This window comes from Cebidichthys violaceus, unplaced genomic scaffold (assembly GCF_023349555.1).
Source record: "Cebidichthys violaceus isolate CVI_PGR_0920_01 unplaced genomic scaffold, fCebVio1.0.p SCAF_49, whole genome shotgun sequence".
NCBI lineage: Eukaryota > Metazoa > Chordata > Actinopteri > Perciformes > Stichaeidae > Cebidichthys > Cebidichthys violaceus.
Window position 1 is genome coordinate 1927119 of NW_027176694.1, and position 11762 is coordinate 1938880.

At 47.2% G+C, this 11762-nt stretch overlaps 1 protein-coding gene across 1 annotated transcript in view; it reads right to left on the reverse strand.

Annotated features, from left to right (window-relative positions):
• Positions 1 to 11130, reverse strand: part of znf407 (zinc finger protein 407) — a 130088-nt gene extending 118958 nt beyond the window's left edge. The window contains 4 exon segments of the mRNA XM_068730046.1: positions 966 to 1080; positions 6464 to 8695; positions 8882 to 9608; positions 11058 to 11130. Coding sequence (XP_068586147.1) covers positions 966 to 1080; positions 6464 to 8695; positions 8882 to 9554 — 3020 coding nt within the window. The 5' untranslated portion in view covers positions 9555 to 9608; positions 11058 to 11130.
• Between the last annotated feature and the right edge of the window lie 632 nt (positions 11131 to 11762).

Genomic DNA, 11762 nt, shown 5'->3' on the forward strand with positions numbered 1-11762 from the left:
TAGGCTGGCGGTTACCTACATAAACTGGCAATTAGGGTTACATGTACAGCCGAAACAAAAACGGGAGGCGGAGTAAACTCGGATATCTTTTACCTTTAATTCAGGAGGACCGCTGACCAGGAGCAACACGTTTGTCTTTTTAAGAAAGGCCTGGGGGCAGTTAAAGGTGAGAGAACCGGCTTCACACGGTACGCTGTGACCGGTACTGAAACCAGCGCGTTTGTTTTTGGACTGTGTCTAGCTATTGTAACGTTAAATGGCCTTTTAATTGATTGCTTTCTCTCCTAAATAAATAATAGTCAATGTATTAAGAGCTTCAACCAGAATATTAAATGTGATTCTCTAAAGACAGAAAAATGATATTCTTTATATATATATTTATATATCAGCTCATTTAAGCAGTGCGTGGAAGGTTTTAATGTATCTTCTTTTTTTTCTTTTTTTTTTACAGATTGAAATCTTTTTGATGAGGAGTCTACATCAGAACAGAGTCTCTCATTGTGGTCGGGCAGGGTTAAATTGGATTGAATTATGAATTAGCTTGAGACAAATGCAATTTAAAGTGGGCTGAGCAAAAGATAATTAGCAGATCGCTCCTTAGACACCAACATGAAACCTTACTACACCTGAGCGGAGCAACGCAACCACTCGCTGGCTGTTTGTTTATTCAGCTATGGCACCAAATGCCTCCTAAACTATCCCTTACTATGTTTCCATATAAATATGGGACACTTGTAAAAAAAAAAGGTTTGCAGGTAATGTTACGGTATCGTCTAAATTCTGTTTCTGGCCTCATGCCTCATTACAGATTGTATAGAGAAACCCTAGTTATGTAAGAGTGGAGAAGTCTGTTCGGTTGTCTAATGAGTTGACCATCGTCTGTCCCCAAACTCACTTGAGTTGTGACGTAGCAGAGCCTTTGCTCCGCCCCTTGCGCTTTGAACACGGTGGTCGTTGTAACTCACCCGCAGATGTCGCACTTGTACTCTCTCATGCCGAGGTGTCTCTTCACGTGGTTCCTGGCGTCCCCCAGCTGGGCCGTGGCAAAGTTGCAGATCTTGCACATGAAGGGCTTGGATCCTGCGAAACAAAAAGCACGGAGAGAGTTCACATCCCCGCAATAACATTACGCTTGAAAGAAAGAGGTGGCAATCGCAATAAAGCACGACTGCATAGCCGCTGGGCAGAAATCAGATTCTACGTTACAGATCGTTCTTCAATGCCAGGCGTGTAGGCCCGTTATTAGTTCTGTGCGAGGACTTCAACTTACTCCAGAGCCACAAAATGACTCCAGAATTATAAAAAAAAAAAAAAAAAAAAAAAAAAAACAGATGCCCTTACTACAGTCCCCCATAAAAACTACAGTCACACTCAGAGTGCCAGGCGTCTCTTCTCTCACTCTCTATCCATCCTTGTCACTCTCCTTCATCTCTTACCTACCCTTCCTTTGCCTGTGGATGCGTAAATTGGATTCCAAAGGTCAGGGCGAATGCGTAAATCAATTCTGTGTGCGCTCACTACCTCCCGTTCCATCATTAAAGCGCTAATCACTCCGGCGGGCTTCTCAGGGAGGTTTCTCCCTAATTATTGTCATTAATAAGTCCGGGGGGGGGGGGGTGGCGCTTGAGAGAGTGGCAGAGCCTCTGCCCGCCATCCGTCATTGAAGAGCAGAGCCGCTGAGGGGCTGAGGGCGCTACATCTGTGTGACGCACAAACATTCTCCAGCTCACGGTACAGAAGAGGGAAGAGGCCTTCAGAGTCGGGCGAAAGAAAACAGTCGTCGTGACAAAATCACGTATTCCTTTGGGTTTAACACATAATGCCAAACTTTTAAATTCAGCGACATAAGTTGCTAAAGTCTACACAAAAATAAAAGTAAACTGGATATTTTTCTTTGGCGGGCTGGGCCGGATTCGGGCCGGATTCGGGCCGGCATCACGCGGTGCGACGCTCCGATCTCAGCGGCAGCCTGGTGCATCCGGGTGCGCTCATCTCTTGAGCGAACCCTCGCCCTCTCGCAGTGAATATCCCAAGACGCTCTACAATATTCATTCCAGGGGCCGCCGCTGATTTGATTAAGCACTTTGTGTAGATTACTAATTCGTTCATACACGGTTCACTTGCCGTGAGCTGGAAGTACGACACATCGAATTTTAAGCCGGTAACGAAGATTGAAAGGCAAGCGTGTGCTAACAAGGCCCATAAACATGGAGGTGTGTGTGTGTGTCTGTGTGTGTGTGTGTGTGTGTGTGTGTGTGTGTGGGGGGGGGGGGGGCTTTTGCTGTTGCCCAGCCAGGCAGCCTCTTCATTTCACATGTCCCCTACAGTACACACAAATCACTACACAGTCACAAATAAACACACAAAAAATACCATATACATAAAACACACTTCACACCTCAATGTGCAGACACTTTCTCACACACACACACACACACACACATCACATCACACAACACGATCATCAACACCCTGGGAAAAAAAAACAACAACAACAAAAAGACAAGACGCTCACACCACACCCACCATCACGCCAACACGTACCTACATCTAGATTCGGAACCCCACCTCACACCTTATGCATGTGCAATGCAGACGCACACATTACATTCAGAAGACATAACCACCCTTGGACAAACAGAAGGAGAGACAATCACTCTCTCACACACACACACACACACACACACACACACACACACACACACACACACACACACACACACACACACACACACACACAGGCGCTCACTCAACCTAAAGTTGAGGTGAGAGAGAGGCGTGTGGGGAGCTGATTTGTCCAGATGGCTGGCTGAGTATGAGACATGGCAGAGAGGAGGGAGATGTAACGTCCCTCAGTTCCCACATCTTATCACATTAATACTCCACCACTCCACTTAAACAGCCTCCGTGAAACTGAAATTGACCATCAATGCAGTGTCATGTTAAATTAATATTGCCATCCACACAGAGGCGATGTGGCTCCCTCACATCCCCGATGAGACAGGGAATGACTAATTCATTTCCTGAGAGGAGAGGGGAACCTCGTGTAATGTTTCACTCCGAGCGCTCGCTCGCTCACACACAGACACACACACAGACACACACACACACACACACACACACACACACACACACACACACACACACACACACACACACACACACACACACACACACACAAGGTGATGTCTTAAGCCTTGCACATGCCACACACTCCTGTCATATCCTTGGCTTTAATCTTCCAGGTTTGGAGGAAGAGAATTATACATGATAATTTAAAATAAATACATTTTGGGGTTTTTTTCTGTCCGGTTTCCACCATTAAACATTGTTTTAAATGACTGCAGCTTATCAATACATCTGTTTTACATTTCAATGAGTGGATTAGAGCACGGTTAGTGCCACATCAAACCTCACCTGGATTACACAGGAACTGAGAGCTGGAGGGGGGGGGGGGGGGGGGGGGAAAGCATCTCTCCCACTAGAGCTGGACAATATATGGATATTATGTCCACATCATATGAGACCAGACATCGTCTTAGATTCTGGATATCGTAAGATGGCATAAGTGTCGTCTTTTCCTGGTTTTACGGTAAACCTTACTCACGGTTATTTCATTATTTTGTGAAGGCTCCAAAAGTAATGCGGCTGCATTAAAGAGGCACTGTGGCATTTTAGTGAGGACCCACAAACCACACATTAAAGAGGGAGATGAGAGGGCTCTGTGTGGGAAACTTTACAAACTGTGCTCACCAACTGACTGGTTGAACAAACAGAACGGCTTGTTTGAAATTGGTAGAGAAAGGTCACATTCAGTCATCCACAGTGTTGCACACCTGCCGGGCGACTTCGGGTGCTTCTGCATCCAACAGCTGTAAACACCGGGAGTCACCACTTCACCACTTAAACAATACAAATCAAAAAGTAATACTTGAAAACAGGCCGTTGAACGGGCACTTTCAATTTGACACAAGGCTGGCGGCCGACTTTGCTTTCAGTAGAGACGTTAACGTCCCATGATGCTCTAAACGTGCTTTTTTTTTTTTTTAATATTTCATAGAATATAAAATCCTGAGGGGAAAAACACTAAATAACTTTGAGGGTTCGACAACGTTAGAAAACCAAGAATCAACGGCGGACGTGTTTGGAAGTTTCTGCTTCTGTTCAACACGCATCACATCCTGTGTGCACGTGTGCCTCTTGCTTCAAGGCTCAGTCTGAGGTCAGACAGCTCACTCCGGTGAAAAAGTGACCAATTTGCCTCAAAATGCTAATTCCAGCTGTACCCTCATTGGCACAAATGCAAGCCATGCGTACGCGTTTCCTTTAAAAAAAAAAAAGGGACAAATTGACAAATCTGTGCGCAGCCTCCCACCACCGTCCCCTGATTTCACTGATTAATCAAGTGAATAAAAACTAGGTCTTAATTAAAAGGATCTGGACGTGCTCCCAGACCCCCCCCCCCCCCCCCTCCCTCTGTGCAGCTCCACGGCCCCCACAAACAAACTCCCAGAATAAATGGCCGCCACATAAAAAGGTAAATAATTCACTGTAATGAGGGAACTTAGCAATAATAACAACTGGCATATGTTGTCAAAATGAAGAGAAATGGCTGCTTTCCACAAACAACAACAGCATAAATGAAAGTAATCTCATAAACAAGAACATAACTCAATTGCATAAAAAGAGGTAAACCTTAAAAAAAAAAAACACACACACAGCATTCATCATCTCAAACCTCGGGATGTGCCCTTGACTTGAAGCCATCTGTTGGGACCTCCGTGTCACAGCTTTCATTTTCTTAAGTAACATAAGTAAGTGACCTCAAAACTCAGGAATTATGACACGGGAAAATTATGAATACATATAGACTATTCGTTAATAAGAAGAAAGTGGTGGCTCCACATTAATCATCCGGATTTTAACCTCCTCACAGCTTTAAGCAATCTGACTTTGGGCACACAAGGTGACTGGCATGCGTACTGCATTAAAGGACAAAACAGGATTCCTTGGAGTGGAGTTATCCCTCTTCTACCCGAGCAACAGCAGCCGATCCAAAACATTTTACTGCCGCACGTTTTTGGCCCGTTGCATTTATGGGAATTTGATGACATGAGGGAGAGAAATCCGCACACTGTTTTAAGTACTTCACGCTGTATTCAGCAAGGGAATATTATGTTGGGCTTTTCTTTTTTTTTGACAAAAGCTACAATACCTACACCTAAACCGTCCACCGTCACGGAGCCCGAGAGTGGAAACAATTCCTGTTTTATCTCCCGCACAGCAGACACTTCACACGCATGCACACAACCATGCGCACACATGGTACGCACAGAGCATGGACTCCAATTAAAGTCCCATTAAAGTTTGGGCTGAAAGGGGGATGAACCACAGGAGGCAGAGAAGGGCATTTATTGATGTCGCCCTCGCATCTCGTTCCTGCATTAAGTTGATTTTAAAAGCAATTAATACACATGGTCAGGGAGAAGTAATGGAGCGCCCTATGTTCTTAACCTGGACATTTCCCAGCCGAAAGCCCTGACCGACGCAGCCCTGCTTTGCATTATAAATGACAAGATAAATCTTAATGGATTGAGGATAATCAGCAAGCCATGAAGGCTGACATATACACACGTTCGCCGGGCGTAGGAGCGCTCACACACACACACATATATACACACACACACACACACACACACACACACACACACACACACACACACACACACATTCACAAACGTGGACGTACAGACACAAGGGAAATTAAAGGCTTTGAATACGTCTGCATTGATTATTTTAAATTATTAGCCCACCTCTCTTTGGACCGCCAATGCTTTTAGCCTAAGCTTTAACACATTTACAGAGACTTATTGACTATAATTACAACTGAGTCTCGGTAATGGACACATCAATTATGAGTCGCACATGTCTCTGACCAAGCGTTGCTCAGGGAATCCCAATCTGGGGTCCATTAGCGTCTCTCCTGCTGGTCTGAAGCTCAATCAGTCTTTACCTTCACCTCTACTGAAACGGCTATTACCTGGCTGCAGTAGATAGTGGCCTTAACATTAGCTTGAGCTGCCAAAGAGGAGGCTGCGACTCCCAACTCAATGCAATTGTACCTAAAAACAAAAGGCCTAATAGCTGAGGCGGCCACACAAAGAGGGTATTGTTCTTTTTGTGCGAGCGCTCATAAGGCTTTAAATCAGTCACAGAAGGTTGAATGAGTTATGCAGCAACTGCGAAGTTGCACATGAGTGTTTTTAAATTACCTTCTGATCAAAACCTCATTTCTGGTTTAAATAAGCTCCTAAATTGCATAACAACGCATTGAAAATACAGTTAGTGAGGGATGAGGGATAATACCTTTGACCTGCTTTTACGCAGCAGCATACACACCGCTGTGTTTGTATGCTGTGTATGTGACACAGAGTGTGTGAGTGAACAGAAGAAGCGTACGTACCGGTGTGTGTGCGGATGTGTGCCAGGAAGGCCATGGAGTTGCTGCTCTTGCACACCTTGCCACAGTACTTGCACACGCTGCCCTGGTTCTCCTCGCGCTCGCGGTTGATCTGCTCCGTGTCCTCCAACACGTACTTGTTGACCTCCCTCAGGAGCTCCTCGTGCTTCTCCTTGATGTGGACGAACAGGTCCTGCTCCGTTCCGAAGCGGTCGGTGCACTTCACGCACTTGAAGCTGGCGCCCCCCTCGGGCAGCGCCTCCACGCTGTTGCGCTCGTTGCGCAGGTGGGCGGCGCTGGTCAGGTGCTGGTGCAGGTTGCTCTCGGTGTAGAACGACTTGCCGCACACCAGGCAGTGGAAGTGCTTCTCCTTGGACGGGTGCTTCATGGAGATGTGGACGTTGAGGCCGCTGATGCCGTCGGCCATGAAGCCGCAGTCCTCGCAGCGGATGCGGGCGGTGCTTCGCTTGGCTTCGTCGCTCACCTTCATCATCTTGCGCCTGAGCTTCCTGACGTACGCGGAGTTGGGGGGCAGGAAGCCGGAGGGCACCGTCGACCCCCCGGTCAGACATATGACGGCGGCCTCGCCCTCCAGAGCCAGGCCTTCCTGCAGCTGCTGCTCCTGCTCAGCGAGGGCCTTCACGGACACGATGCAGGCGTCGAAGGGAAGCGCTTTGGACATTTGTGTGTCTGAATGAGAGCCGGCGCTTTTTGCGTCCAAAATCATCTCGTCTGCATTCAGGGGTTCTTCGTCCTCTGGCTGTCCCCCTTCCTCCCGGCTCTCTGGCTCTGCGGACTGATCCTCATCGGGATGAAGTTCTGCTGGAGCCTGCTGGGGTTCACAGAGCTCTGTGAGTCCAGTTGTCTCGTCTGCTGGATCCGGTTCACCACTACTGGAGGATGCGATGCTCTCTACTTGCTTCTCATCATCTGCACCACCAGCCACCGTAGCAGCAGCATCAACAGGCTCTGTTGGTGCGGCTGCAGTCTGACTTTGGGCAGCTTGGCTGTCATCAGAAGAAGAGTCGGACTCCTCTGTGTGGCTCAGGTGGTCACATTCAGGGTTAGGGTCCACCAGCTCAACGGCCTCCTTCAACGGGAGCGCCGCAGCTCTTTGTTCCTCGCTCTCTCGTGGTTCCAGATATTTCTGGCTTTTCTGTTTGTGCTTTTCCGTGATGGCATGGCGAGACATTTCCCTGCTGGTTACGGCATAGTAGCTACACGCGAGGCAGACGTACTCAAAATCTTTGGTGTGCTTTCTCTTGACGTGAAGATGGAGCGAGGGGATCGACTGAGCTACGAAATCGCAATAGCTGCAAGCGCTAACGGGGTCATATTTACTTTTCCTCTGGCTCGTGTCCGACTGCGGCTGCTCTTCTCCGCTGCGTTCGTTCGCGGCCGAGTCGTCAGATTCCGGCTCCCTGTCGGCGCCCGGCAGGGATGCATTCGGTTCCTGTGCTTGTCCAGTCGTGGCTTCCTCCGGTGACGCACTTGTGTGATTGTTGGCCTGGTTGTTGTTGGCGCACTCTTGTGCGCGTCGAACATGTTTCTTCGTGATACAGTGGCGATCCATGTCCCCTTTGGTGACGCAGCTGTAGTTGCACAGGGTGCAGCTGTAGCCGTACTCTTTGCTGTGTTTGCGGCGGACGTGGACAGTGAGGTTGGTAGCGTTGGACACCACCAGGCCACAGTATCCACAAGTGGTCGTGGACCCTTGCTTCGGTCTGCCTCTTTTCTTTCTGGGAGTTTCGAGCTCTAAGTCTTCCTCGTCCACCAACACAGCGCCGGAAGTCGCCTCGGTTACCTGCTGCCCCTCTGTCGGAGCGGCGGCCCCCTCTCCGCAAGCCACCTGAGCCATGTCGTCCACGTTGGCGCCCTCTCCAGCGCCGTCTCTGCTTACGCTCTCAACGTAGGCGTCAAAGGAGGCGGATTCGCTGCCTTTCTCCCCTTTCTGCTGCCGCATGTGACTGTCCGAGGACAGGTGGGCGTCCATCCACTCGGACGTGGCCGAGAGGAAGTTGCACAATTTGCAGCGGTACCACTCCTGGTTCAGGTGTTTTACTCTCGTGTGGTTTTCGAGCAACGCCGGGGTGCTGACCCTGAAATCGCAGTTCGAACACTTCAGCTGGAACCTGCTGAACGTACGTTTAGCCGCCACTCTGGTCGGGGTGGCCTTCACGGCGCCGCCAGGGTCCTCGGCTTCCTTGTCTTCACCCATGTTCTCCCCAGCCTCAACTGAAACACATTTCAAAGACACACACAATTCAGCCAAAAGATCATTTAGATATCATTAACATGTCATGCTTAGGATTTGTAAACAAATCTATCAATATTCTTGATGGAACTACCTGTCTACCTAACATCTTTGGAACAACGTGAACTTTGAGTTTCACCTTTAACGTGAGAATAGCATGTACTCACATGTGTATGGGGTGTCTTTGGTGTGGTATCTCTGGATATGCACGTCCAGAGGGGACTTGTCCCTAAACTCTTGTCCACAGTAGTTGCACGAATGTATCATCTTAGGTTTAGGGGTTCTCTTGCTAACTCGTCTCTCTTGTGCGGGGACTGCCTCCTCTTGATCTGCCTGCTGTTTGTCTAACACCGTTTCCTTTTTAGTGAAACTGTTTGTGTTGATGCCGTTGTCGTCGGCTGCTGACCTCGGCTCATCAACATCAGACTCCTGGGTTTGTTTGACTTCAGCAGCACTCTCCGTCTCCATGTCTACTTCCTGCTGGGTTTCAGCCGGACTCCCGTCCGACGGGTTTTCATTTTCTTCGGCCGGCTTTGCAGTTCTATTGGTACTCTTTGAGTTTTTTCCATGCTTTCGTGAAAAGTGGATCTTCAGCGATCTTGGACATTTGGCTGAGAAGCCACAAACTGTGCAGAGGTTATCCCCATCTTCTGGCACAGAGTCAGGCCGCAGCCTCTCAGCGACTTCCTCATCCGGTCCGTCGGGCTTGGCGGTCCCACCGGGTGAGTCTCTTTTAGTTTCCTCCATTTCCACGTCACCTGGCTGCACCATCCCACCGGTGTCATTATCAGAACCTTTGTCCTCAGCAGCCTCCTTTCCCAATATCAACGCTTTATCCATTTCATAGCCTGCTATGATCGTACAACAGTAAAGTTGATCGCTATCATCAAACTCCTGGAAAGAAAGACAGAAACTGAATGTATGAATGGCATCTTCAATTGTCTACAACACAATTTAGTGAATTACAGAAACATTCTGGAAACAAGTAAAGTGCATTTGACACAAATTGTGTAGTTATTAAACACAAGCTTCTGAAAAACGATCACTCGTTTCACAGCACTATCAGCCGCAACACAAGTAAATGTCGCCATCTAGTGCTTCCAGACACAAACTGTTTGGTACAAACATTCCAGCATGTGAGCTCGCGGTTGCTGGTCATTTAGTGGCAAAACAAGTCCACTTAAGTCACAGTCATTCAATGGTGCATACATGCAACGCTGGTTCAAGAACCACTACTAAATGCGTATAGACATGTTTCAATAGCACTACAGTTGTTGCCACAATTAGACCACTAAAAGTATGTGAAGTATAGCTCAACAATTCATTATGATTAACCATATTTATACTGTTGCAACAGTCTCAACATCTATTCTTTTGCTGTATATATTCAACATAATGTCACGGTGGTTAATACAGCACAATGCACTGCTACTTCAGACGTGTTTCTGTATTTGCTGCATGTTTCTTTTTGCCATACATCACTCCAGCTGATGGGTGTTATTTTTCATTTGCTTGCGTTTTACTTATTTGCAGCTTACTCCACGACCATATAATACATGGTGTGTGTAAAATACATAGGGGACATCTTGAGCAACAAACATTATGATTCAGCACATCCATGTGTACATTGTCACAAAAGGTTTAAAATAATATTTATGTACCTTTTATCTGCGTTTTATCCTTTATTATTGATTAGGATTTAGGTAGAAAAAAATGTAATAAATACTGTACTTCTGCTAGATGTGTGTGTGTGTGTGTGTGTGTGTGTGTGTGTGTGTGTGTGTGTGTGTGTGTGTGTGTGTGTGTGTGTGTGTGTGTGTGTGTAGAGGGTCATGCCTTGTTTCTGCTTAGCAGCCTCAGTTTACTTGTGCTTGCGAATGTAAACGTAGGCTCCGTAAAGAAGTGAAACTGCAACGACAGCGGTCGAGTGTTGCAGCGTAAGACACCGCGTGAACACTCTGTTCGTGGCGTACGTTGCTCGTTCACCTCCACACATATGTGGGGAAGTTGTTGTGGATACTGGTTCTGGCTACCGCGGCTAACTTGCTAACTAGCGACATGTTTCTCAACTGTACTTTGAGACACACGCCGCACGTCCAATGGCATTGCTACATCGGCGGTGTGGTCCAATCAGAGCGGGACAAAGGCGGGTCTAAATCGCTCCATGGCTTGGAAAACGACGGCATCACAGTGGCCCAAAAAGGAGGCTAACGTCGACCTCTGAAATAGTGCTATATGTGGCCGAAACAGTGCCTAAAAACACCCCCGAGAGTCGTCTATCGTTTCAGTAAAAGCAACTCGAGTAATTATTAGCAAATACAGTCAAACTTCAATTGAACTTACCTCTTGTTATACGACTATTTCCACTGTCCGCGCTTTTTGCTGCTAGACACAAATGGCGTACCGTAGCGTGAGCCCTGCGTCACAGGGGAGGGCGGCGCGAGCGGCGTTGCTTCTCTTTTTTTTTCTCTCCGTCAGCTGATTCGGTCACGTGATGCATTCCTGTTCTGTGGTGGAAAACCGTTTAACCACACGCAAAGTATTGGCAACTCGTTCAAATTGGTGACATTTTCGTCTCGTTGGAAAATGCCAAGACGCCACTGGTGAAACATTGGAAGCTTACACACAGTCAGGAAGTGATGCATTTAATGTCATATTTTACTGCACGGTACACGACACAGCCAGGAAGAGCATCATGCATAAATATCTAAAACACTATTCACTGCTCTTGAATTTGTGCATGTATTTCATTTTTTTTTAACTATTATTTCTTTTCTATAATGGCATTGTTTTTGTTATTCAAGGGAGGGTATTGGCCCGTGGAGGACTGAGAACACGTCTTATTAGTAAATTACGTAGCTTGAAGTTTTCTTGTGGGGATTACCATCTGCAAGCTGAGAGAACATCTTAATGTGAATGTAGCACACCTCGTTACATTTGTGCAGAATTAGTAATTCACGTGAGGGAATTGTGCTTTTGTTTGACAAATCTGTTCATAAAAAGTTAACACAAACTGTACCAAGAGTTTTCTTGCACATCATATTTAAA